Source organism: Vicia villosa, unplaced genomic scaffold (assembly GCF_029867415.1).
Source record: "Vicia villosa cultivar HV-30 ecotype Madison, WI unplaced genomic scaffold, Vvil1.0 ctg.000015F_1_1_6_unsc, whole genome shotgun sequence".
Classification (NCBI taxonomy): Eukaryota; Viridiplantae; Streptophyta; class Magnoliopsida; order Fabales; family Fabaceae; genus Vicia; species Vicia villosa.
Window position 1 is genome coordinate 44,424 of NW_026704949.1, and position 26,839 is coordinate 71,262.

The 26,839-nt window shown below is 33.1% G+C and overlaps 1 protein-coding gene and 1 pseudogene across 1 annotated transcript; one reads left to right on the plus strand and one right to left on the minus strand.

Annotated features, from left to right (window-relative positions):
• Positions 1-5,079: 5,079 nt before the first annotated feature.
• LOC131621959 (uncharacterized) lies at positions 5,080-6,457 on the plus strand. Its single transcript, XM_058893024.1, has 2 exons — positions 5,080-5,224; positions 5,482-6,457. Exons 1-2 carry the CDS (start codon positions 5,168-5,170, stop codon positions 6,061-6,063), a joined length of 639 nt encoding a protein of 212 aa, XP_058749007.1. The 5' UTR covers positions 5,080-5,167; the 3' UTR covers positions 6,064-6,457.
• Positions 6,458-21,799: 15,342 nt separating this feature from the next.
• Positions 21,800-22,581, minus strand: LOC131621961 (uncharacterized; annotated as a pseudogene).
• Positions 22,582-26,839: the final 4,258 nt, after the last annotated feature.

Genomic DNA, 26,839 nt, shown 5'->3' on the forward strand with positions numbered 1-26,839 from the left:
CTTAATGTTCCAAACCGTATTATTCACATTCCATGCTTCCTTCCGGAAACAACTTCCATTCCTAACCAACCATAAAGTCCAAATAGTAGCTAACCATACCACCCCCAACTTCCTAACTTTCACTTTTTTGCTATAAAAAAAAGAGTGCCAATCCATAAAATTTGGTAAACACTCATCAACTACCGTATCCCCTTTACCAACCCAAAACGCAACCTCTCTCCAAATATTTTTCACCACCCAACAACCAAAAAATAAATGATTACTAGTTTCCAAGCAAACACCACAAAACAAGCACTTTAAATCATCCAAAGGAAAAGAAATACCTCTTTTCATCAACAAGTCTTTCACCGGAAGTCTATTAAGAAATAATCTCCACCCAAAAGCCTTGATTTTGAACGGAACATCCAATTTCCACAACACCTCAAAAGCTCCATCACACCTATTAGGAGGACCATAACGGATACGAATATTATTGTAGAAATTGTAGCAAGATGCAACCGAGAACTTCTTCTCCTCGGAGTACTCCCACACAACGGCATCCTTACCCACCTTCCAACCTTTAAATCCCTCCACTCTCCCTTTGAAATCCGACAACTTCTCCTCCAAATCATTGTCGCCCACATCTATCTCGGATATACCGAAATCTCCCCATATCCATTCTCCATCTTTCCACCCACCCATGGCCGCCACCGATACAAACTTCAACCGAGATATCTCGTATAAATCCGGAAACATATCTTTCAAAGTGAGATCAAGCAACCACCTAGCTTCCCAAAAAGGAGTGGAAAAGCCATTGTGAATGGAAAACCTACAACAATCAACAAAAGGATCAAGAGAGGAAAAAGAGATAATTTTTAAAACATCCTTCCACCAAAACGAGCATTTAGAAGTCACTTTAAATGTCCCTCCTCCGCCGAACATCTTAGATGCCACATCCCCATACCTCGAGTGCAAGACTTTGTACCACAAAGAATCATTCCCTTGAATTATCCGCCATCTCCATTTATTAAGGAGAGCCAAATTGAAACAATACAAGTCTTTGACACCTAGCCCCCCTTTTTGTAACGGTAAAGTAACATCCTCCCACTTAACCCAATGTATTCTCCTTCTTTCCTCTACACCTCCCCACAAAAATTTACTTTGAATACTAGTAAACTTCTTAGCCACTTTTCTCGGAAGTTTGTAAAAAGATAAGGTGAAAATGGCCAAAGAACTAAGCACGGACTTTAAAAGAGTAATCCTACCGCCCAAGTTTAAGAAACGATTCGTCCACCCTTCCAACCGATTCTTTAACTTTGATAAGAGAGGATTCCAAGTAGCTTCTTTCCTCGGATTGAATCCAATAGGGATACCAAGGAAATAAAAATTGCTATCTTCTAACTTGCAAGAAAAGAAGTGAGAAGCCGCCTCCAAAAAATGGTGGTTAGAATTAATACCAATTGGCTTACTTTTATGGTAATTAACTCCAAGACCCGACACAAGCTCAAACGCCCTAAGCGCCGCCCTCAAAGCCCACACATGTTTCCAATTACTCTTGCCCACAATTAAAGTGTCATCCGCGAATTGAAGCATATCCACCGTACACGAACCATTAATCTTAAAACTTTGAAATTCCCCCACCTCGATGGATTTTTTAACAAGCCCCGCTAATCCCTCCGCCACTACTACAAAAAGAAAAGGAGATAAGGGATCACCTTGTCTTAAGCCTCTCTTCACCTCAAACTCCTTCGTTGGACAACCATTCACCAAGACGGACATATTACTATTGAACACTAGTAATTCCATCCATTTCAACCACTTAACACCAAAGCCCATTTTGACCAACATGTATCTTAAAAAGCTCCAACTCACCTTATCATAAGCTTTCTCAAAATCCACCTTAAATAATAAGCACTCTTTCCCTTCCTTTCTCGCATAATCCACCACCTCATTGGCCACCAAAACTCCATCCAACAAAAACCTACCGGGAATAAAGGCGCTTTGGCACGGAGAAATAATAGAGTTTAGAACTCCTTTTAATCTTCCGGCTAAAAGCTTCGCCACCACTTTGTATAAACAACCCACTAGACATATGGGTCTATAATCATCAAGACCAATGGGATTATTAGACTTTGGAATTAAAGTTAGAAAAGAGGAGGTGATTACCTTGGAAATTGGTCTACCGTGGAAGAAATAATTAAAGAAATTAATGAAATCTTCTTTAATAAAGCTCCAACACTTCTTAATGAAAAGAAAAGAATACCCATCCGGCCCCGGACTCTTAGAATCTCCACACTCCCACACCGCCTCTTTAATCTCACACTCGAGGAAAGGTCTCTCAATTCCCATCGCCTCCTCATTACTAATAGAGTTGAACGAAATTCCGTCTAAAACCGGTCTAAAAGCTTCCGTTTCAATGAATTTGTTCCCAAAATGCTTGAAAACCTCCTCCCTAACCTCCTCTACCGACTCCACAATACCCCCCGAAGAGCGAATTGGACCGATATGATTAAGACGTCTTCTACTCTTCATCACCTTATGAAAAAAGCCACTATTTGAATCTCCATCATTAAGCCACTTTAATCTAGATTTTTGAAGAAGCATGTTCTCTTTAATCCTCAAATTCCGCCAAAAGCCACTTGTCGCCTTTTTTCTAGCCTCCACTAACTCTTCTAAGGAAGACAACGAGTTAGAATTAGGAAAGGCCTCTAACCTTTCATCAACATGGTTAATATCATGAACCCCATCCTCTATGTCCAAGTTCATCTTACCAAAAACTTCTATATTCCACTTCTTGAGTTTGTCTTTTAAAAGTCTAAGCTTTTCTTTCAAAACGAAATCGCCTCTCCCATCCACCTTCAAAAGCTTCCACTCCTTCTCTACAAAAGGAAGAAAAGAATCAAAAGAAAACCATTCGTTGTTGAACTTAAACGGTTTCGGCCCCCAATTAGAATTATCCGTCATAATCCATATAGGACAATGATCCGAAATATCTCTCTCCCCTATCATTTGACCGATGACCTCCCATCGATTAACCACCGTATTGGATAACAAAAAACGATCAATCCTACTCATCAATTTACCATCTCCACTAAACCACGAAAATTTCTTCCCTTTACAAGGTATATCCACCAAAGAAGACTTGAGGATGAATTCCGCAAAAAGCTCCATCTCCTTCTTATTACTCCCCCCCGCTCTCCCTTTTCTTTCTCTACCATTCTTAGTTGCATTGAAATCACCTCCTAAAATCCATTCACCATCTCTATATAAATCCTTCAAATCAATTAATCTATCCCACATAGCCTTCTTCTTACTAAAATCACACGAGGAATACACGTTCACAACATAGTAAAAGTTATCCTTCCAACTCACCTTCATTCCCAAGAAGCCATCTCCTTTGAAACTAAGAAGAACCTCCATGTTGCTTTTCTTCCATAAAGTAATCAAACCACCCGATCTTCCCACCGAATTTGAAAATGAGAATCCTATCTCCGGATGTCTCCAAAAACTCTTAGCTAAATCCTCATTCATGTTGGTTATTTTGGTTTCTTGAATTAAAAAAATATCCGCTTTGCCTTTTTCGATCAAAGAACTAATTCTCCTCCTCTTGAGCGCATTTGCTCCCCCTCTAATGTTCAAAGATCCAATAATCATTTTCCCATTTTTGCGAGCTCCTTCCTTCTATCCAATCTACCCTCTCTCCCCTTTTCCAACTCCTCAATCCTACTAATGAGATTGCTTCTTCCTTTCTCATCTACAACCCCCAAAGCCTCTATAGCCTCCCATAGCTTTTCCCCGACATCCCTTTTCAAGAATTCCCATTGCCTCCCATTATATCCTAATGAAATAAAAAATATTGTGACTTTAAATGTATATGCTCAATTAATATTTTGTATGATTTTGTCAATCAGCATTGATTTAAAAAATAGAACTGTCTATGAGCTCATATATAATAGCATTATATTTATTTAAATCAGAAAAATCATTTTAGTATATTTGATCGAAAGCTCAAAAAACCAACTTTATAGTCAAATCAAATTCCATTAACTTTATATATTAAAGACAATTATTAGAAACAAAAATGCAAATATTTTTGGCATGTCAATGCAAATATTTAAACTATATAGAATTAACAAACCCTAGAGACATGCCAACATCAAGAATATATTCAAATAATTCTTATAATTAGAAGATGACAAATATTAGCTGGCCATGCTATGTATTACATGTTTATTTCTGCTTAGAAAAATCTTATCAAGTTGTTTCCTCTACCAAAAACATTTATAACAAAGGAAACCCAGTTATTTAATTTTCTTGTCTAGTGGTTTTTAATTAATTTTCAAATCTGTGTTATAAGATACTACATTGTTGTTTGATTTTGCTGGTGAAGATGTAAACGATTAATTAGTGGACCTCGTGGGTAGGTTTGAACATAACTTTGAATATTGTTTTATTCTATACATATAAACTTAAAAAATTAGTTACCTAGCTTCCTTGTTAGCTTCCATGGATCAATTAAAAGAATCTAATAAAGGGAAATGAAGATATATAAATAAATACACGCGGTTCTTAGAATCAGAGGGGTCTCAATTTTTTAAAAAAATTTTCTATAAATTAGTAACAGTTTAACTATCACAAAATATATAAAAATATTATTTAATTATAATTTAATCCAAATTGTGACAAAAAAGTTATGTAATTTAATTCAATCATTTTTATTAAATTTTAATTTATGTGGAGTAATTCTCCTTACACACCTTTAAAAATAATTTTTCTTAAAATAAATAATTAAATATTATTTTGTTATTCATTAAAAAAAAGTGTCATTATCTTTTTGAGATTACCAGCCTTTTTGTTTCATCAAATTTCATATTTTCTAAAAAACTTTATTTATCATTAAACATTTTTGTATAAACCCTACCTGGAAGACCACATGCAATTTATTAAATTTAATTGTCATATTGTTTTTATATATTAATATTTTCTGTGCTAATTAAAACACCACATGCATATGTTCAGAATATGTTTTCCTCCTCTCTCTCTCTTTCTATATAAACAAACATCCAGAACAACTAAATTCAAAACAACAAGATTTGCATCAACTATAGAAGAATTCCTCTATTCCAATTACACACTTCCATCAAAGAAAAAATTCAGAGGACTTAAACAAGTCACATAAATAAAAACCATGGCTTATTGGTCTGCAGAAAATGCCACAAAAGCCTTTCTCAGCACTTTGAAAATGGTCAGTATATTCATCATTATTTTCCTGTCACAAGTTTTCACTTAATATATATTATCTTGCAAAACTTTTCCTTTTGTTGATATCACAAGAAGAGGTAAAGAGTAAAGTAAACTTTTCATTATTGCAGTAAAAAGTAATTACTGTTACATTGGATCCCTCTATTTATATTAGGAAACTAAGCTATAACTATACATATTATGTTGTTACCTTTCTACAACAAATTTTTTCTGATCTGAATTTTGGTTATTTTTCAATAGGGTCAAAAGGCAAAAGAACCATCTGTTACTGAATATATATCAGCCCTAGCAGCTGGAAATAATGCACAATTAATGGTTGTTGCTTCTGCTGCTGCAGCTGATTCAACAACACTTGCACTGATTGCTGCTGCTAATCAAACTAATGGAAATGTAATTTGTATTGTACCAAACAATGAAGATCTAATTGCATCCAAGAATTTCCTAGGAGTAGCTGCTAATAAGGTGAAGTTCATGGTTCGAAAAGAAGCTCAAGAATTAATGGTATTTAACAAAGCTGATTTTGTTGCAATTGATTGTAATCTTGTGAACCATGAAGAGATTGTTAAATTAGTACAAATCGGCGCAGGTAATAAGAAAAATAGTGTAGTTGTAGTTGGCTATAATGCATTTAATTGTAAAGGGTCTTGGAGATCTTTTGGATCAAAAACTCAGTTGCTTCCTATAGGAGAAGGATTGTTGGTGACAAGATTTGGATCAGGAATGAGTAAGAGTGGTCGAAGCCGGTGGATTGTGAAGTTTGATAAATTTACTGGTGAAGAACATGTTTATAGAGTTAGACTTCCACAAGGAAAAGTTATTTAAGCCTCATCCTCTTCATCATAGATCTGCATAACCTCATGATCTAGAGAATTGTTAGATTAAAATACATAAAAAAATGCATTTGGTTAGAAGTTGATTCTTCAACCTTGTGAAACACGGTTTGAAACTTGGAAAAAAATTACATAGTTAGAATATAAACAGATCAATCTTGATATGACAGTTTAGATCGACAAAGGTGTGATTGGAGAGTTTTTTTTTTTTTTTTTAAAAAATTGTTGATTTGTAAATTATCAACAACTTCTTTACAAATAAATGTTGTTGCTAGGGATTGAACCCTGAACCAACAACTTCTTTAAATCAGTTAGCAAGTACCATTTATTTTTCTTTGGGAAATGATGTAGACACCAAGAACTTAGTCCTATCTCAAATGTACAAAACTATATATTAGCAAATTTGGTTTGAAATTTTTTTGTTAATGTTGCATTGTTCTAAATTGGAAGATGTGTCACTATTGGAACACTGCCTGTCCCAACGTGGGACATGTGGTTTGGTCCCTGCACTTACATCAACAACCTTGTCAGAGTTCTAAATAATTAACAAGAGTGCAATATTTATAGAGGCATGCTGATGACACTGAAAGTTTACACCGTAGCTTTACACCTGATTTCCTATGCTTCATTTCTATGTATGATACAAATTTCAATTTTCATAAAATAATAAATTAAATGACATAAGTAGATTTTACCGTATTTTTATACGGTATAGATGTCAAATATGGTGTAACTATATCATATCTCATATTTATATTACAAGAACCCCCAGTACAATATGTTATCTTCTATTATGCCAGGATAACTAGCATTCAACAGTAGCTGATTGATGTCAAGATGTTGTCATTTGAAATTAGAATGATCCGGACCGATTATAGACCCAAAGACGTGTAGGCTCAATCATCGGTTCAAAGGTGTATCTATGAAAGAGTCGAGTGTCCAATGCACCTATAACTATGGGACCTATACTCAGGGTCGGTCCTGACTTTTTAGAAGCGCGGAACAAATATTAAAAATGGACCCTTAAAAAATAAATAATTAATTAAAAGATTTAGTTATAGATAATATTAATATTGTTAATATTTTAATATATTATTATAAAATAAATTTAATAGTTTATCTTTTAAAATTAAGTTTGATTACCGCTTTCTTGTTTTTTTGGTATTAGGAGAGTGACAATTGTTAGTAAAATAATTTTTTTTAATTGTTTTGTCTTTGGTAAACCCTCAAAATTGTTATAATTGATGTAGTAGTAAGAAAAAGTTGTTTTTTTCCGATACTAGGAGAGTGAAAATTGTTAGTAAAATAATTTTTTTAATTGTTTTGTCTTTGGTAAACCCTCAAAATTGTTATAATTGATGTAGCAGCAAGAAAAAGTTGAATTAATTAAAAAATAATAAAATTGAATAAATATTTTGTTAGATTAGACTAACTTAAATCAAAAAAGATTATTTACTTCAGTTTGCAATATATGCAAACTTTCAAGTTACAGGGCTCGAACTAGCAACGTAAGCTCAGGGACCAACTCTCCTTACCGCTGCGTTATATAAACTACATGTCTGCATATTTCATTACAATTCATTAAGTCCATAAATTAATATTTGAGGTCCCTCTTTTTTTTAGGTCTTGGACTGTGGGTCTGTTTGCCTAGGCTCAGGGCCGGCCCTGCCTATACTTAATCCACTGTACATGAAAATATCTTTTGTTAGATATCTCCCGCATTCCACGTCAAGAAACGTGAAGTGGTTCTAACTGTCTCTCATATATAATGTATTCAAGACAGTCCTCCAGGTACATTTTTATTCATAACTTGCTCCATAACTTTTGAATTCATTAATTGAATTGGGCGTTTGAGTGCTAACCTTGTAACTCCCTTGTTCTGCCGCATAAGAAAGCATTCTCCACCACATAAGTTAGCTTCAAGACCTCAAATTCATCATTTTTTTTTGTTCTTGGAGGAGAATATTGACGTCATTCGTGGGAATCAACTTCTAATTTCTACGAATTATACAAACTCATCTCTCTGATTTCAAAATCATGAACTGCTAACGAGCTTATTTGAAGAAGATGGTGAGACTTGATCTAACTAGCAAACACACTACAGGTTTCACAACCTTAAGATCTTTTCATTTATTCTTCATTAATTCAATAGATGGAGAATCGTCTAACAAGAAAGAAAGTCCACCATGAAACTCCCCCGCCTCACTAATGTTAAACGAGAGGCAGGAAGATGAAAGACTTATGTTTCTGGTTTGGAGACAATGAAAAGTCACTACTACAGATAACATGTATAATGTAACACCCCATTTCTACCCGACAAATATATATAAATCAGAGTTTTCAAAATTTCTCAATAAACAAATGAGGCGTCACATAATAAAAACAAAACAAATCAACTCGTCGCATAAAGCGGATACATAGCACCTTTGAAACAGAATAACTTATTTTATTAAAACACAGCGGAATCGCTTAAGAATGTATTCAATAAAATATCCTCAGATAACTCATCATTTTGTTCAACCAAGATAACACAATTAAACAACAACATCATGAATGACATAAATCGTTCCCCCCAGAGTGCTACGTATCAGAGCGACAACCGATTCGAGTAACGACAACTAAATCTTCATACTTGAATACCTGCACGTTACCAATATAAAGGCAACGGCGAAACAAGAGAAAAGGGTGAGATATCAAATCATATAAGTGGGCGCATGATAAATTGTATATTAGGATTCAGGCATATAAAATCATCACATCACAAGTATCAATAGCTACTATACACATCATACTTCTACAGTTCATCAATCTCACATACTTTTCATCACACAACAAGTCATAATCATGTAAATAGTATCACCTAATAAATTTCACTTATTCAAGTAAGCACAAAATTCAATAGTATAATACTCAAAAGACTCAATACTATTATCCCAAATATATACACAATCCATCATTATCACATATTCACATGTTTAACCAATTATATATCAAAACATCACCAATTTCAATTATCACATCTCATGTACACAGGACAATCACATAAATGCATATATTCAAACATCACTTAACCTCAATGCGACTCGATGCAAGACATGTGACTCTATGCATGTGGTACCCAATATGGACCCAAAGTTCCACCGCTTCCGATTCATATAGAATCTAGCCACGCTTCAGATCCGGACAAGATCAAAGCCACCAAATGTAAACATATAGTTTACCGCTTCCGATTCACTTTAGAATCTAAGCCTCGCTTATGTTTCAAAGCAAACCACCTTTGTTTCAAGGCATCCATGATATGAATGTATGTACAATGTTAATCAAACATATGCAATTAAGATCATCTCTACCATCTTAATATTTAGCATATCACAATAATTCAACTCGATGAATTATCCACCAATTGTACACAACATTCACAACACATACATATCATTCACATATAAAAGGTCAATTAATCAATTACGATTCACAAAATCCAATTAACACTAGTAACCATACTATCTCATGTTAATTCTCATTTTGCCAATTATATATGGACATACACATTTAAAATCAAGCAATTAATCATTAAAATTAATGCTATCCAACTACCCACAGAGAATCAATATCAAAACAACATCATTGACATAATAATGTATATTTCTCAACATACATATTCAAGCCAAAACACAATTACAGACGAATCCTCAAAATGCCGTAATTTACCGACAAACCGAATAATTGATCCAACTTCAAGTATATTCCAATCAATTAAACTCATTGCAATTAATTCAACTATTAATTTAATCAACCAATTAATAATCACACTCTATTAATTTAATTCACTTCAATTTCTACTCCATTTCCAATTTTCTAGCATTCTATTGCTCAAGACCATTTTTATTAAAAAGTATATCGCGCTAGCTTTCTAACGCCTCGAACGGAGACTCAAACGGAGTTACGGTTCAAAAGATATGAATTGTTAAAGTTTCAATGAAAAAGAAAACACCGACACTATACACTGACAACTCTAAACATGTCAAAATTACTCAAAACAAACAAAAGTATGACTCTTAGTAATTCAAAACAACTCTAACAACTCTATTGACAAATTTAATAACTCTATTGACAACTCTATTAGCAACTCTAACAAGTCTATTCAAATTAAAATAATTTAAATTAGCTTATTAATCTAATTATTTATCTCTAATTTCAAAACTCCTAAAATTATTACAAATAATATTAATTCCAATTCCATTATATTCTATTCCTAAAATGTGTGTCAATTTCTATCACAAAACCAATATTTATTTATAAATAAAATATTTAAATTAAAATCCAATTTCGGTCGATTTGTAAAATATCACAATTTCAACAAAATAACGTCACCACGTTAATCTACTAATTTAACTTAACTACCACGTAAATTTTTATCAAATTCCGGACAACTAATTATACCGCTTAATTCGACTATTTCGATCAAACGGGACTATCTTGTATTTTATTATAACTGTCCTACTATTTCTAATTATACTATTTCTAATTAATTACCTTAGCTTATGTAACATATTATAAATATGATTTATTCCCTTAGCTTAATACCATTATGCATATGTGTGTCTACTTAAAAATATATGAACATGGAACAGTCAAAAAAAGAAAACAAAAGAACAGCAAGGCACCCAATGAAACGTCCAAAAACGGCAATGAAACAGAGTCATAACATGTTTTCTAGGGTGTGTCTCTCGGTCAGCCACCCTCCACCACACAAATATGCAATGTCTTTAACGTATTTAAAAAAATAGTTTGGTTCTCGTGTGAATTGCACAGTAGCAGCAACATTATTCCCTAATTATAATCTTATATGAACAGCAACAAACAACACAATAATGCAATAAATCTACACACCCAATTCCCCACCTACAATTGTTCATGAACCCCATTATAGGAAAAGAACCCCACCCTTACCTTATCAATGGAAGCAACTCAATGGGTCTCTAATTGCATCTTTACTTGACACCATGGATGAAAATCTTCAAGCTTCTTCTTCTTCTCCATAGTCTTGCCTCTTTCTCCTCTATTCTTGTTTCTTCATTATGACAACTCTCTCTTTCCAAAATCTCTAAAACCCTAATATAAAACCAATTGGGCTTAGTGTTTAAATCCTCTCTTTATTTAATATCCTCCAAAATCAATTTAAGCCCAATAAGAGATATAACTCAAATAATCAATTATATCACTTATAATAATAATTCCTTCAATATAATAATTCCGACTTATAAATAATATTATTCTTAATATTATTTTCTGACTATCCGACTTCGATTTTTATAATTCCAAATACGCCTTTAAATAACACCGACAATCCAAATTCGACTAAATCAAATATTTAAATCCTTCAATAATTTAATTATCCAATTTAATTAAATTCGGGGTGTTACAACTCTCCCCCACTTAGAATATTTTCGTCCTCGAAAATTGGCTCAACACCATCCAAACACAAACCTCGTATCCAAATATCAATCTCCAAATCGCGCTTGGTAACACTTCGATCACTACCTCTTCGTCACAACAATGATCCTCATGAACATAAACACATTACAGTTCTTATCAGTTTTGCAATAATCAACGACTCAATGCAGTATTTTGGCGCATCACACTTATTCCAAAAGTCCATCAATCCAAATATCAAGATAACTCATCTTTACCGACTTCTGGCATATAGTTTCTTACTACCTCAAGCCTTACAACAACAGTGTCACCTAAGGCTTCCGCTGATCAACTCTGATAATTCTCTTTTAAGTCACCATTCTCGATAAAATTCCGTCCACTTATATGGTTCACAAATTCTCGATCCAATACAAACTTTCTTCAATACTCATCCTCACATCGTTGTTTACTTGATAATTCCAATCTTTCACTTTGTGACACTCGCTTGCATAAAACGTACCACACCGATTTTTAATCTCATCTAATTCTAACTCAACCATCCCTCTTACCAAGCTACACAAACTAATGGGCGACTATCTTCACAATAAAATATAGATATTCTTTCTACACTATTAAGACAACAAGACAAATCTATAACGTCCAACACGAGTTTTGTCTACCATTAACAATAGATTGAGGGTGATCAGTTCCCCAATTTGTCAAATAGTATTCGACAACCATGGTGGAGTATAAATCGTCGTTACTTCGTAATAGCGTCATCTCCGAATTTTCACTCAAATCCATTAACACGTCATAATCCAATGATTCACCTTGGATTTTTACAATACCCACAACTTCCTACTCGTTATATCTTGTCGATGAGACACCAACGTCCAATCATAATACAAAAGTCTGATTCATAATCACTTAGCATCACACAATTTGTTTTGTCTCAACCGAAGTCCTCCTCACGATAAACTGGCAATAGAAATTTCGTACAGTCCTTCTTTTATACACACCGCCACTTTTGGCATCCCAAATACGACTTCTATCACCCCTAAGTCTGACTTTTTCTTCGCTACTACTTCACCCTTCCTTAAAATTCATCAGTACTCAAATCATTTTTAATACCGAACATCTCGTTCTCTCATCTTAATCATCAACAACAAGTTCTGCTTAACTTCGCTTCCGACATTTGCGGTAATAACCATTCTTATTCAACATGCTTACACATTTCCATAAGGTAGAATACAACTTCACCTCTTCATAGGTTCAAACAGTACGTCCAAGTGATACTCGAAACCCAAGATACAAATCTCTGATGTTATCCGAATTGTAAACATCGACGTCAAGCATCGACAATTTTTATGTTATCTCCTAAACTCCTCAAATAACTTCGACGACAAACTGCACCCCATCCCAACATCATCATGTCAAAATCAAATCTATTACGACTGCAACAATCATTCTTATAATACACTTTATCTCTTTATCTTTTTGGCGCTTCAAACGGAGTTCATATCAGATATTCAAAAATCAAGCTACACGCATTCTCGAGTACCAACTCGGGTTCGCGATTCCCAACACTTCGTACATCGACTATGTCCGTTAATCACTTATACGAGTCTAACATAAAGTCTACCGTAACTTTATCACTTTAACACTTGTTAAACACCGACATCAGACGCAAAGGTTAAACATACTGACAAGTTCTCAGTCCTCAACCATGCTGAACATCGCCACTCTCTAACTTCTGTCTCCCAAAATTATCCTTAACTTCACACCGTCTTCGACTCTGGGTAACATCCAAAACTCTCAACAACACTTGCATCTTCTCTTGTCAACAGCATACATGACCATCCCTTACAACAGAAACATCTTTGAAAAGTAAAACTTCTCCCCCCCTTGGAATCAAACCAATCCCTGCAACAAAGCAACCAAGTACCGACAGTGTTTCACACACATGTCACGTACTAAGGAATAAAACAGTGACAGCATTCAACTATCACACAACTCAACTGACTCGATAACTTAGCCGGACGGACCGACCTGCTCTGATACCACTATTGTAACACCCCATTTCTACCCGACAAATATATATAAATCAGAGTTTTCAAAATTTCTCAATAAACAAATGAGGCGTCACATAATAAAAACAAAACAAATCAACTCGTCGCATAAAGCGGATACATAGCACCTTTGAAACAGAATAACTTATTTTATTAAAACACAGCGGAATCGCTTAAGAATGTATTCAATAAAATATCCTCAGATAACTCATCATTTTGTTCAACCAAGATAACACAATTAAACAACAACATCATGAATGACATAAATCGTTCCCCCCAGAGTGCTACGTATCAGAGCGACAACCGATTCGAGTAACGACAACTAAATCTTCATACTTGAATACCTGCACGTTACCAATATAAAGGCAACGGCGAAACAAGAGAAAAGGGTGAGATATCAAATCATATAAGTGGGCGCATGATAAATTGTATATTAGGATTCAGGCATATAAAATCATCACATCACAAGTATCAATAGCTACTATACACATCATACTTCTACAGTTCATCAATCTCACATACTTTTCATCACACAACAAGTCATAATCATGTAAATAGTATCACCTAATAAATTTCACTTATTCAAGTAAGCACAAAATTCAATAGTATAATACTCAAAAGATTCAATACTATTATCCCAAATATATACACAATCCATCATTATCACATATTCACATGTTTAACCAATTATATATCAAAACATCACCAATTTCAATTATCACATCTCATGTACACAGGACAATCACATAAATGCATATATTCAAACATCACTTAACCTCAATGCGACTCGATGCAAGACATGTGACTCTATGCATGTGGTACCCAATATGGACCCAAAGTTCCACCGCTTCCGATTCATATAGAATCTAGCCACGCTTCAGATCCGGACAAGATCAAAGCCACCAAATGTAAACATATAGTTTACCGCTTCCGATTCACTTTAGAATCTAAGCCTCGCTTATGTTTCAAAGCAAACCACCTTTATTTCAAGGCATCCATGATATGAATGTATGTACAATGTTAATCAAACATATGCAATTAAGATCATCTCTACCATCTTAATATTTAGCATATCACAATAATTCAACTCGATGAATTATCCACCAATTGTACACAACATTCACAACACATACATATCATTCACATATAAAAGGTCAATTAATCAATTACGATTCACAAAATCCAATTAACACTAGTAACCATACTATCTCATGTTAATTCTCATTTTGCCAATTATATATGGACATACACATTTAAAATCAAGCAATTAATCATTAAAATTAATGCTATCCAACTACCCACAGAGAATCAATATCAAAACAACATCATTGACATAATAATGTATATTTCTCAACATACATATTCAAGCCAAAACACAATTACAGACGAATCCTCAAAATGCCGTAATTTACCGACAAACCGAATAATTGATCCAACTTCAAGTATATTCCAATCAATTAAACTCATTGCAATTAATTCAACTATTAATTTAATCAACCAATTAATAATCACACTCTATTAATTTAATTCACTTCAATTTCTACTCCATTTCCAATTTTCTAGCATTCTATTGCTCAAGACCATTTTTATTAAAAAGTATATCGCGCTAGCTTTCTAACGCCTCGAACGGAGACTCAAACGGAGTTACGGTTCAAAAGATATGAATTGTTAAAGTTTCAATGAAAAAGAAAACACCGACACTATACACTGACAACTCTAAACATGTCAAAATTACTCAAAACAAACAAAAGTATGACTCTTAGTAATTCAAAACAACTCTAACAACTCTATTGACAAATTTAATAACTCTATTGACAACTCTATTAGCAACTCTAACAACTCTATTCAAATTAAAATAATTTAAATTAGCTTATTAATCTAATTATTTATCTCTAATTTCAAAACTCCTAAAATTATTACAAATAATATTAATTCCAATTCCATTATATTCTATTCCTAAAATGTGTGTCAATTTCTATCACAAAACCAATATTTATTTATAAATAAAATATTTAAATTAAAATCCAATTTCGGTCGATTTGTAAAATATCACAATTTCAACAAAATAACGTCACCACGTTAATCTACTAATTTAACTTAACTACCATGTAAATTTTTATCAAATTCCGGACAACTAATTATACCGCTTAATTCGACTATTTCGATCAAACGGGACTATCTTGTATTTTATTATAACTGTCCTACTATTTCTAATTATACTATTTCTAATTAATTACCTTAGCTTATGTAACATATTATAAATATGATTTATTCCCTTAGCTTAATACCATTATGCATATGTGTGTCTACTTAAAAATATATGAACATGGAACAGTCAAAAAAAGAAAACAAAAGAACAGCAAGGCACCCAATGAAACGTCCAAAAACGGCAATGAAACAGAGTCATAACATGTTTTCTAGGGTGTGTCTCTCGGTCAGCCACCCTCCACCACACAAATATGCAATGTCTTTAACGTATTTAAAAAAATAGTTTGGTTCTCGTGTGAATTGCACAGTAGCAGCAACATTATTCCCTAATTATAATCTTATATGAACAGCAACAAACAACACAATAATGCAATAAATCTACACACCCAATTCCCCACCTACAATTGTTCATGAACCCCATTATAGGAAAAGAACCCCACCCTTACCTTATCAATGGAAGCAACTCAATGGGTCTCTAATTGCATCTTTACTTGACACCATGGATGAAAATCTTCAAGCTTCTTCTTCTTCTCCATAGTCTTGCCTCTTTCTCCTCTATTCTTGTTTCTTCATTATGACAACTCTCTCTTTCCAAAATCTCTAAAACCCTAATATAAAACCAATTGGGCTTAGTGTTTAAATCCTCTCTTTATTTAATATCCTCCAAAATCAATTTAAGCCCAATAAGAGATATAACTCAAATAATCAATTATATCACTTATAATAATAATTCCTTCAATATAATAATTCCGACTTATAAATAATATTATTCTTAATATTATTTTCTGACTATCCGACTTCGATTTTTATAATTCCAAATACGCCTTTAAATAACACCGACAATCCAAATTCGACTAAATCAAATATTTAAATCCTTCAATAATTTAATTATCCAATTTAATTAAATTCGGGGTGTTACATATAACAACAATGAAAAAGAGATATAACCACAGTTGATGGCACATAGTAAAGTTAGGTGTGGTTGTAAGTAGGCTACTTACAACCAAAGTCTATCGGACGTAATAATAAACTAGATAGAGTGCTACATATCACCACGATTGAAAGAACCAACCGTGGTGAAATAAATTATATATTTTAAATATAAATTTTTTAATTTTACAAAATTCCCAACTTGTGTACTTGTATTCTTATGAATCGTAAATAGATTAGAAATAGCAACACAAACCATTTGTGAATCAAATCTATTGTGAATTGATTTTGTAACCGAAAAATATTAAATAAAAACATTTATATGAGTGAGAACCTCTTGACAACACATTCGAGGATTAAATTCCCGCGACCAAAACCAAAGAGATGAGCACTCGACGAAAACTACAACGCCTCTGCACTCGACTTCAATCCAGATAGCGGACGAACACAAATAAAGTGATCTCACCTAACTGCAGAAACCAGAGAAGCCGGCGAACAATTGGATTCAAATGTAGTTGAACTTCGGATGAGCAGAGCTGATACCTGGGAGCCGGGGAAAACTCGATTAAATAAAGATTATTGGAAAAACTTATAAAGCCAGTAAGCCATAATATTGTTACTCAAGTGTTAACAAAAATACAATTCAAATAATTACTAAGAAGCACACTACTATAAATGCAGGAAATGGGAAGTTTCAACTAAACCTGCTAAATAAATATGTTTAACAGGTAAATACATAGAACTTTCGTTATCCGAGAAACTAACACTCGAAGGAAAGTTGTAAGCCGCAAAAATTCCAGCTGCAGAAAACGACTACAACCTGTAGTAAAAGTCAGAAGAATTTGGTATCAAGAATTGAGTTACATTGCCTCCATCATTGTTGTATAGCTGATTATTTAGATTTCAATATAGCAATAGCATTGAATTTGTTGCAAAGGTTAATAATACATATTCATACTTATATGTCACTCTAATGTCGGCATCGTAGAATCAATAACGCAAGCTACCATTTGAAAAATAGTGGAATGTACCTCTTTTAGATTTCCAATGCACTGCAAGCTACCATTTACAAATTAAATATTCATAATCGATCACATAATGCCTCCGCCTCTTCCATAGAATATGCTGAAAGCAAAAAACTAAAACTTATCAATCTATATACTTCTTTTTTAATAAATTAATAAATAAAATAAAATAAAAAGGTTTAGACTCCAATGCTAAATCAGTATCAAATTAAACATAAATATCAGCAGGTACATCAATTTTACAAAATAGCAAAATACACAATAAAAGGGTAACCATAATAAACATTTTTCATTCGTCGCTAACAAAAGCACCTTGATACAACCTCTTGATACAACCTCTAGAAAGTGGCTGCTCCAAGATATCTGACCATCTTTTGTCCAAATCATTGCCATCATTCTTGCGGACATATTTAAACTCTTCAATTGCACCCTCGGGTTCAGATACTCCCCTAATCTCACGTATAACTTTTTTTGCATCATTTATTCTTCCAGCCAAAACAGAAAAGTCAAATCTTTATAAATAGTGGAAAAGCAGACAAGCAGAAAAATAAGATAAGGAAACAATGAAACCATATACCTTGGCAAAGCCAGTGTTGGCTATCAACATCAAACTGTTAGACGATAGGGATGGTCTAGAGGGAGTGAATAGACCACCTTTTTTCGACTTAAGAAAATTCTAGCTTTTGAAACGTGACTTCCCGGGATCAACTTTATCGTCTTTGAACGATCGAGTTATCGAGGACCGGATATGTGCGCTAACCAAATTTGATGAAAAACGGCGAAATATGAATTATGTTTTAACGAATTTATCAATTAATTCGAATACACACTTAAGAGTATTACTCACAATGAACCGTTTTACCAAAATTTGACCAAAAATTGAATAAGTAATTTTATCGAACACTTGGTGATCGATCTTCACAAACTTCAATTTTTGCTCAACAATGGATTTTTAACAAAAACGAATATTGAAAAGATAAACGTAAGAACGATAAAGAACACGAGATTTGTTAAGGCCGTTCCTCTATCGTCCTCGTAGGAGTACGTCTTCCCCTAATTTCAAATGAAATTAGGAAAGTTTTATTTGATTGCAAAATGTTTAACAAGGATAGAATTTACCAATCACCAACTACACACATGCAGTAAAATTGAATACAATTCTTTCCTCCCCTTGATTCAAGTAGAAACAAGTCAATGTCAATGATCTTCACCGATCAAGACCCTGATCCTTCCTTTTCAATCCTCTGGTTGTAGAAAATTTGATGAGTGAATCTACAATCCCTCAATTCCTTATGCTCGGCTAAATTGATTCCTAAAGCGAAGCGATCGTCAAAAACCTTCAAATCAAACCTTTGATGTAGAAGGAAAAACCCTAAGGTTTTATACAAGAAACACCCTCAACAATCTTCACTCGAACAAGATCCATGTCTACCGTCGAACCTTATCAACGCATGTTCCTTACTTCGATCGAAAAAGATAATTATGTGTGATTTTCGATCAATAAGCGAAAGGTTGAAGATGAGAGGATGCTTGATTATATCTTTCATGTTTCTTGTTAATTTGCTTGAGAATGACCAATTTGATATATATACCACACCCCTTGCATTAGCCAATTAAACACAGCAAAAAAACCAGTAAAAGTAGCGATAGGTCGACCTGCCCCACTGCATAGGTCAACCTGTTGAAGTTCTGCACTTGTTTTTGGACCAAGCATGACACATGCGTCGACCTGAAGGGTCGGCGTGCGCATACCCGAGATTTCCTCAAAATGCCATGCGTCGACCTGAGCTATCAATGCATCGACGCATTCTGCTCATACACAGAATTTTCCTTAAGTCACCAGATAGGTCGACCTATGGCATATATGTGTCGACCTATTGACTGAAATTTGACAAAAACACTCTTCTTTAATGCATCCATTTGATTCCTTTGTTTCCACATCAATTGTGTCAAGTTCACAATGTTTTGACATCATGAAAACACACATTTGCCCTCACACAAACTACATACCCAAACCAACAATAAAATCAGGCCAGTTGCAGCCAAACCATGAATATTTTTTTATAGAAAAAGTTCCAATTTTGATTTAGATATCATTATTACCTGAAAAACAAAAAATATGTCAACTTAAACCATATATCCAAGATCTGATTTTGATTTCCAGATCTCACCATATAACCTGTTTGGTGATAATACCGGACCAAGATCTGCATCAGGTTCAGTTCCAACATTTACTCTAAGAGCTTTCACGCGGTCTAGGTTTTTTGCTCCAACTGCACATAAAAAAATTCACATTTTCAGCTTCAAATCAAGAAACCCTAATTGAAGATTGTGTTTTCCTGCATAAAAATCTAAACAAACTCATTTATAGAACTCCAAAAGTCATTAAAAATCAGTTGAATTGAATGACTATTATGAACATATTTAACAAAATATTCTTGAAAAAACAAAAACAATTGACGGTGGCACGTACCAGAACCAAGGATGTCCTTTATGGTTTTGGCGGAGGGGTGTTGTTGCCTCCGAGAACGACGAGCAAGTATGCGGTTATCACCTTCATGTTTATGCGACGACGTCTTCTTATCAAATGCAAAAGTAATGAAGTAACACAGAGAAAGAATTATAGAGATTTCAAGGATTTTGTTCAGATATTTTTAGGGTTTGAGGGGAGAGAAGAGATAAGAGAGAAGGAGAGAAAGAGAGAGACGAGAGAAAACTGATTCAAAATGAGAGAGAGAAAAAGTGTAAAAACAAAAACGTATATAGGTTCATTTGGAATGGAGAAAGGTGACAAGTGTCAAATAGTTATTGAAAAGTATAAAAGTTGTAGTGTTAATTTGTTAGTTACTAAAATATCCTTTTTGTAGTTCAATTTTTTTTTTTGAAGAAAGGATAATTTTGATAGTTTGGTCATTTGATTAGTAATGAATAGATAATAGATAGATAGATAAGTGATAGTTTTGGTGGACTAGCCTGGCCTAGTCTTGTCTTGTACCACTCTATAGGTGGTATTCTAGAGGAGACTAAAAAGACTTCTTTGATATTTTTTTCTTATTTTTGTTTATATATTAAATGGTGGAGGACTCTCATTTATAATGAATAATAAAACTCTCTAGAAATCATTAATCATCGGATACATGAACTCACATTAGCCTAGATACATGCTTCTACATTACCCTTGTATATGCTTCTATAATACTCTATGTACATATTAATACTAGCATATTGAGATAACACATTACTCAATACTAGAATACTCTTGTATATTCTATAAGACTACTTTTTATGCAATTATCATGTTACTGTAACTGCAGGGACAAAACCAGAGACAAAACCACGTGTCCCATGTTGGAACAGGTAACATTTTCCATAATGTATCCTGTACCTTGCTGCTGGATGCTGTCTTTCTTTCACATGGATTCAAGCTGTGAGATATGAAAGGCCTAACTAAAGTAGTAAATTTTATAACTTTTCAATCTCTTTGCTATACTCGTGATAGTAAATTTTATAACTTTTCAATCTCTTTGCTATACTCGTGATCAAGGTTTTAAAATACAGTCATGATAGTCGCGTAAAAATTTTTGCGATTTCAATCGGTACAAATGTATTGTAGTTGCCGCAGTGTAAATAAATGGCAATTTGTTCTTTAATATAAGAAATGGTGATAACGGTATCGGCTTCTGCCAAAACTGTTTTGTCGCGGCAATATTAATGGTCGCGACCGTTTTTTAAAACATGCTCGTGATCCAATAAAAATAATAATACTTTTAAGGATTTTAGTACATCTTTCCATATTGATATCAAAAAGAAATTTTTAGTATATCTTCGTACATCAATCTCTTCCCATTTACAACATATCCAAAACATGAACAAACAAATTTGGTAATATATGTCTCTACAATTTGCTTTATACATTTGAAATAGGACTAACTCCTTGCTGTTTATATATCTTCTACCTACAAAATAAATGAAGACCTAATTGCAAATTTAAATTCTCTGCTATCATGATGTTGTCAATTTGTTGTGTCAAATCAATATTGAATCATTTATATTCAAAGTTTCGAACAATGCATTTTGATTGAGCTTATATAAATTTTCCTTGTGGAAGTCTAACTCTAAACACATGTTCTACGCCTGTATATCTATCAACCTTCACAATCCACTGGCTTCGAGCACTCTTGCTCATTCTATATTCAAATTATGGGCCAATAGCATTTCCTCTAAATCTTGTAACCAACAATCCTTCTCCTATAGGAAGCAATTTAGTTTTTGATCCATTAGATTTCCACCACCCTTTACAACTTAATACATTATAACCAACAAAACAACAACTACACCCTTTTTCTTATTACCACCACAAATTTGCACTAATTCAACAATCTCTTCATAGTTCACGAGGTTACAATCAATTACCACAAAATCAGCTTGGTTTAATAACGATAATTCTCGTGCTTCTTTTCCAGTCATGAACTGAACTTGATTAGAAGCTACTCCTAGGATATTTTTGGATGCAGCTACATCTTCATGGGAACAATGCAAACTACGTTACCATTAGTTTGATTAGCAGCAGCAATCAGTGCAAGTGTTGTTGAATCTGCTGCAGCAGTACAAGCAAGAACCATTAATTGTGCATTGTTTCCAGCTGCTAGTGCGGATATATATTCAACAACAACAACAGATGGTTCTTTTGCCTTTTGACCCTATTCAAATATAATCAAAAATCAGATTTTTTAGCAGAAAGGAAACTTTTACAAGATAATATATATTAATTGAAAAGTTGTGACAAGAAAATAATGATAATATACTGACCATTTTTAAAGTGCTGAGAAAGGCTTTTTTGGCATTTTCCGCAGACCAATAAGCCATGGTTTTGACTTATCTGACTCGTTTAAGTCTTCTGAATTTTTTTCTTTGATGGAATTATTCTATAGTGTGATGCAAATGCTGTTGTTTTGAAAGTTTGTATCTGTGAAGCACGGGTACTCCGTTTTAGGTAAAGTACCGGTACCGGGTACGTACCGGGTACCGGTACGCGTACGGTACTCGTACGGTACGCACCGAAGCCGTACCAAATTTTTTTTATTTTTTTTTTGCTTTGGTACACCAACCGGTACACATTTGGTACACGTACCCAAATTTTTTTAGTTTTTGTTCCTACAAATCTTCGTCTTCTTTCAAGAAAGAGTAAGATTTATAATGAAGGAGTAACAATGTGGGATATAGGTGGAGATGAATTGGATCTATTTGATGGAGCTGGTATTCTTGAAGTTGCTACTCTTTCTCTCGATGAACCTGAACTAGAAGCTGCATTTATTGGAGAAGAAAATATTGATATTCAACCATAATTTTATGATTTATTAATACTTTTAAGTGTGATTTATTTAAGCAAACTATTTTTTAATTTTATTATTTTATTGATATTTAAATAATATAACTGTTTAGTTATTTTTATAATTGTATTTTTAAAGCATTATGCTAACGTACCCGTACCTTAGTTTTTCTAAAAATGACGTACCCCGTACCAGTACGTACGGGTACTGGGTACGTACTGGTACCTATGCAACGCAGGTTTGTATATATAGAGTGAGGAGGAAACATATGCATGTGGTGTTTTAATTGGCACTGGAATCATTAAATAAATAAAAAGCTATATGACAATCGAATTTAATAACTTGCATGTGGTGTTCCAAGTAGGTTTATGTATAATGTTTAATGATAAGTTTTTTTTTTTTAAGAAAATACAAAATAGTAGTATAAAATTTGATGAAACAAAAAACCATGTAATCTAAAAGAACAAGCGTACAAGAAAAAGTTTTGCTGAGATTCAAAGACTATTTTTTAAATATTTTATTCTTCGGTTTTCAACCAAACCAAGAGAATATATGGTACTTTTTTAAAATATATAAATGTGACGTCGCATGGTTTTAAATTGAGGACCGAGTCACGTGATGTAGCCGCAATATTGCGGTTGCAGTAGTGGTCGCATCAAGCCGCAATTGCGGTGTAATTGCAAATTATCGTATCATAACACTGCAACAACTGCACCGTAACATTGCACCGACTGCATCAGGACACATCAGACCGCCTTAGGCTGTAATAGATTATGCAATGCTCGCAAAAGTTATTTGGTCTACCTTCTTTTTTAGCCATGGCAACGGGTCGGGTGCGGGTTCCACACTATCCAAACCCGCACCCGAAATCACCATCAGAACCCGAACCCGAATCCAAAGGCTATTCAGGTGATAAAATAACACACACGCCCACACCCGTTGAGTTCGGGTTTTTTCACCCAAATCCAAACCCGCTGCAAAATAAATAAAATATATTTTTCCTACAATTTTCTTACAATATATATATATATATATATATATATATATATATATATATATATATATATATATATATAAGCGGGTGTGATTTTGCATTTCGGGCGCGGGTTTCACACTATCTAAATCCGCACTCGAAATATCGGGTGGCACTTGAACCCGAACCCAAACTCAATTAATTCGGGTTTTCATCCGTTGACTCTGGTTCAGGTGCGGTTGGACTCCGCGAGTTTGGGTCTGCATGTCATCCCTATTTTTTTATTTATATCATAAATTTAAGATATTTGTTAATAGGATTAGTGATATTCAAAATAATAGTCAATTGTTAATAAGATATATATCAAAATTTAGAAAGAAAATAGAAGATATATGAAATCTAAAATATAATATTTTATGTTGATAAATAAAAAATCACGCCATAACAATCGTAATTTCCATTGCAACAACTACAATAGTTACAACCGCAATGACCGCGACTGCAATTTAAAATTATTTTATGATATACACCTTAATTTTTTGTTGGATGAAATGAAAATTTTGTTATAAAATATATTATTTGTAGTAATGCAAGTTTCTTATAATTTTAAAAAAAATACACTCAGATGTTTGTTAAAATGACACTAACACCCTCTTTTGTTTTAAAATATACATTTTTTTGGATTAGCAACATTGTATTAACTTAGAGTACTAGGGTACACTAAACCAAATATAAAAATAAGGTACCAAATCATCCATACAACAAATTCATATCGATTTGAGGTAGAGAAGAGGGTTTTTTTACCAGTCACTAACTTCCCCTAAATACACATTTAACTAAAATTTTGATGAGACTCAAAATCATTGATAAATGTTATCTATACTTTTGATTTTTTGTCTGTCACTAAAAATTAAAAGAAACTGTCAATGTCATTTTAATAAACTTCTGATAAGATCTGCGTATTTTTAATCTAGAGTAGTGTCGGTGTCATTTTAATAGAACTCGTAAGAAATGGAGGTATCTTTTAAAAAGAAGTTTTGTAATATTTAATATAGATGCCCAATTAATATTTTGTCTATTAGATAAAATTCATCCTTCTTATAAAAAAAATAAGGATCATAGATAAGCACACATGTATAATTGTGTCAATCATAATTTATTAAGAAAATATATTTGTCTCTGAGCTCATACATAATTGCATTATATTTATTAAAATCAGAAAAACCATTTTAATATATTTGATCGAAAGCTCCCAAGCCCAACTTTATAGTCAAACTCCATTAACTTTTATATATTAAAGACAATTATTAGAAAAAAAATGCAAAAAAAATTTGGCATGTCAAATGCAAATATATAAACTATATAGAATTGATAAACCCTAGAGACATGCCAACATCAAGAATATATTGAAATAATAATTCGTCTAACTATTCTAACTAGAAGATAACAAATATTAGCTGGCCATGCTACATATTATATGTTTATTTCTGCTCTGAAAAATCTTAACAAGTTGCTTCCTCTACCAAAAACATTTATAACAAGAGAACCCCAACCCCAAAGATTTAATTTTTTGTCTATTGGTTTTTAATTAACTTTTTAATTTGTGTTATAAAATACTACTTAGTTGTCTGATTTTGCTGGTGAAGATGCAAACAATTAATTGGTGGATCTCGTGGGAAGGTTTGAACCTAACTTTGAAATTCGTTTTATTCAAAAAATATTACATTAAAAAAATAGTTACCTAGCTTCCTTGTTAGCTTCCAATGATCAATTACAAGAATCTAAAAAGGGAAATGAAAATATATGAAAATATGAACGTGCGGTTCTTTGAATAACATATACACGAACGAATTTTCAATAATTGCACTACTTTGTTTCAAAAAATATATATATATATATATATATATATATATATATATATATATATATATATATATATATATATATATATATATATATATATATATAAGAGTGAAGTCCCATTTTAGTCCCTCACAAAATTTGTAAAGGTCATATTAGTCTTTAAAAAAAAAGTTTCTATTAAATCCCATACAAAATTTAATCGAGTTATGTTAGTCCTTCTACTAATATTTTTTTTAAACCGATTTTTTTTTACTTTTAAACTGTGACTGGATTAACAGTGAAGATCCATTTTAGTCCCTCACAAAAAAGGGAGAGTCCAAATTAGTCCCTGAGAAAAAAAGTCTCTATTTAATCCCTTACAAAATTTAACTGAGTCATGTTAGTCCCTCTTTTAATATTTTTTTCAAACAATTTTTTTTCGTATTTCTAAGCTATGACTGGACTTGACAAAATAGACATGCTTTCAGAAATTGATTATGGGTTGGAGGTTGAGTTCCTTCGCACATGGGCTTCAGAGTCTAAGTTTCCACAAGAAGTGGGTTCGCTAGATGTGAGACATTAAAACATTATCATTCAGAATTTGAGTCATCATATTCTGATCTTTCATAATCTGAGTCTCAAGCTTCTCTTCATATGTTCCTATCAAAGTCAGAGTCCAGTAAATTCTTTGACGAATGACCGTGCACACTTGAACATATGTTAGTGTACCTAATTGTTCATTAAATACTTTGTTATCATCAAAACCTAAGTGATATGGTATAAACCAATTTTTTTCCAATATACCATGTGTATTATTTTCGCCACAAGTATTATTTACAAGAGCACGAAGTTATCCTAAATCACCTTGGTAACAAAACTAAACCTTCCTAAAAAATCATTAACAACTAAAACAATAACGACACCTAATACACAAGAATACATAATAACAAAAATCATAGTCACTCACTCATAACTCTGA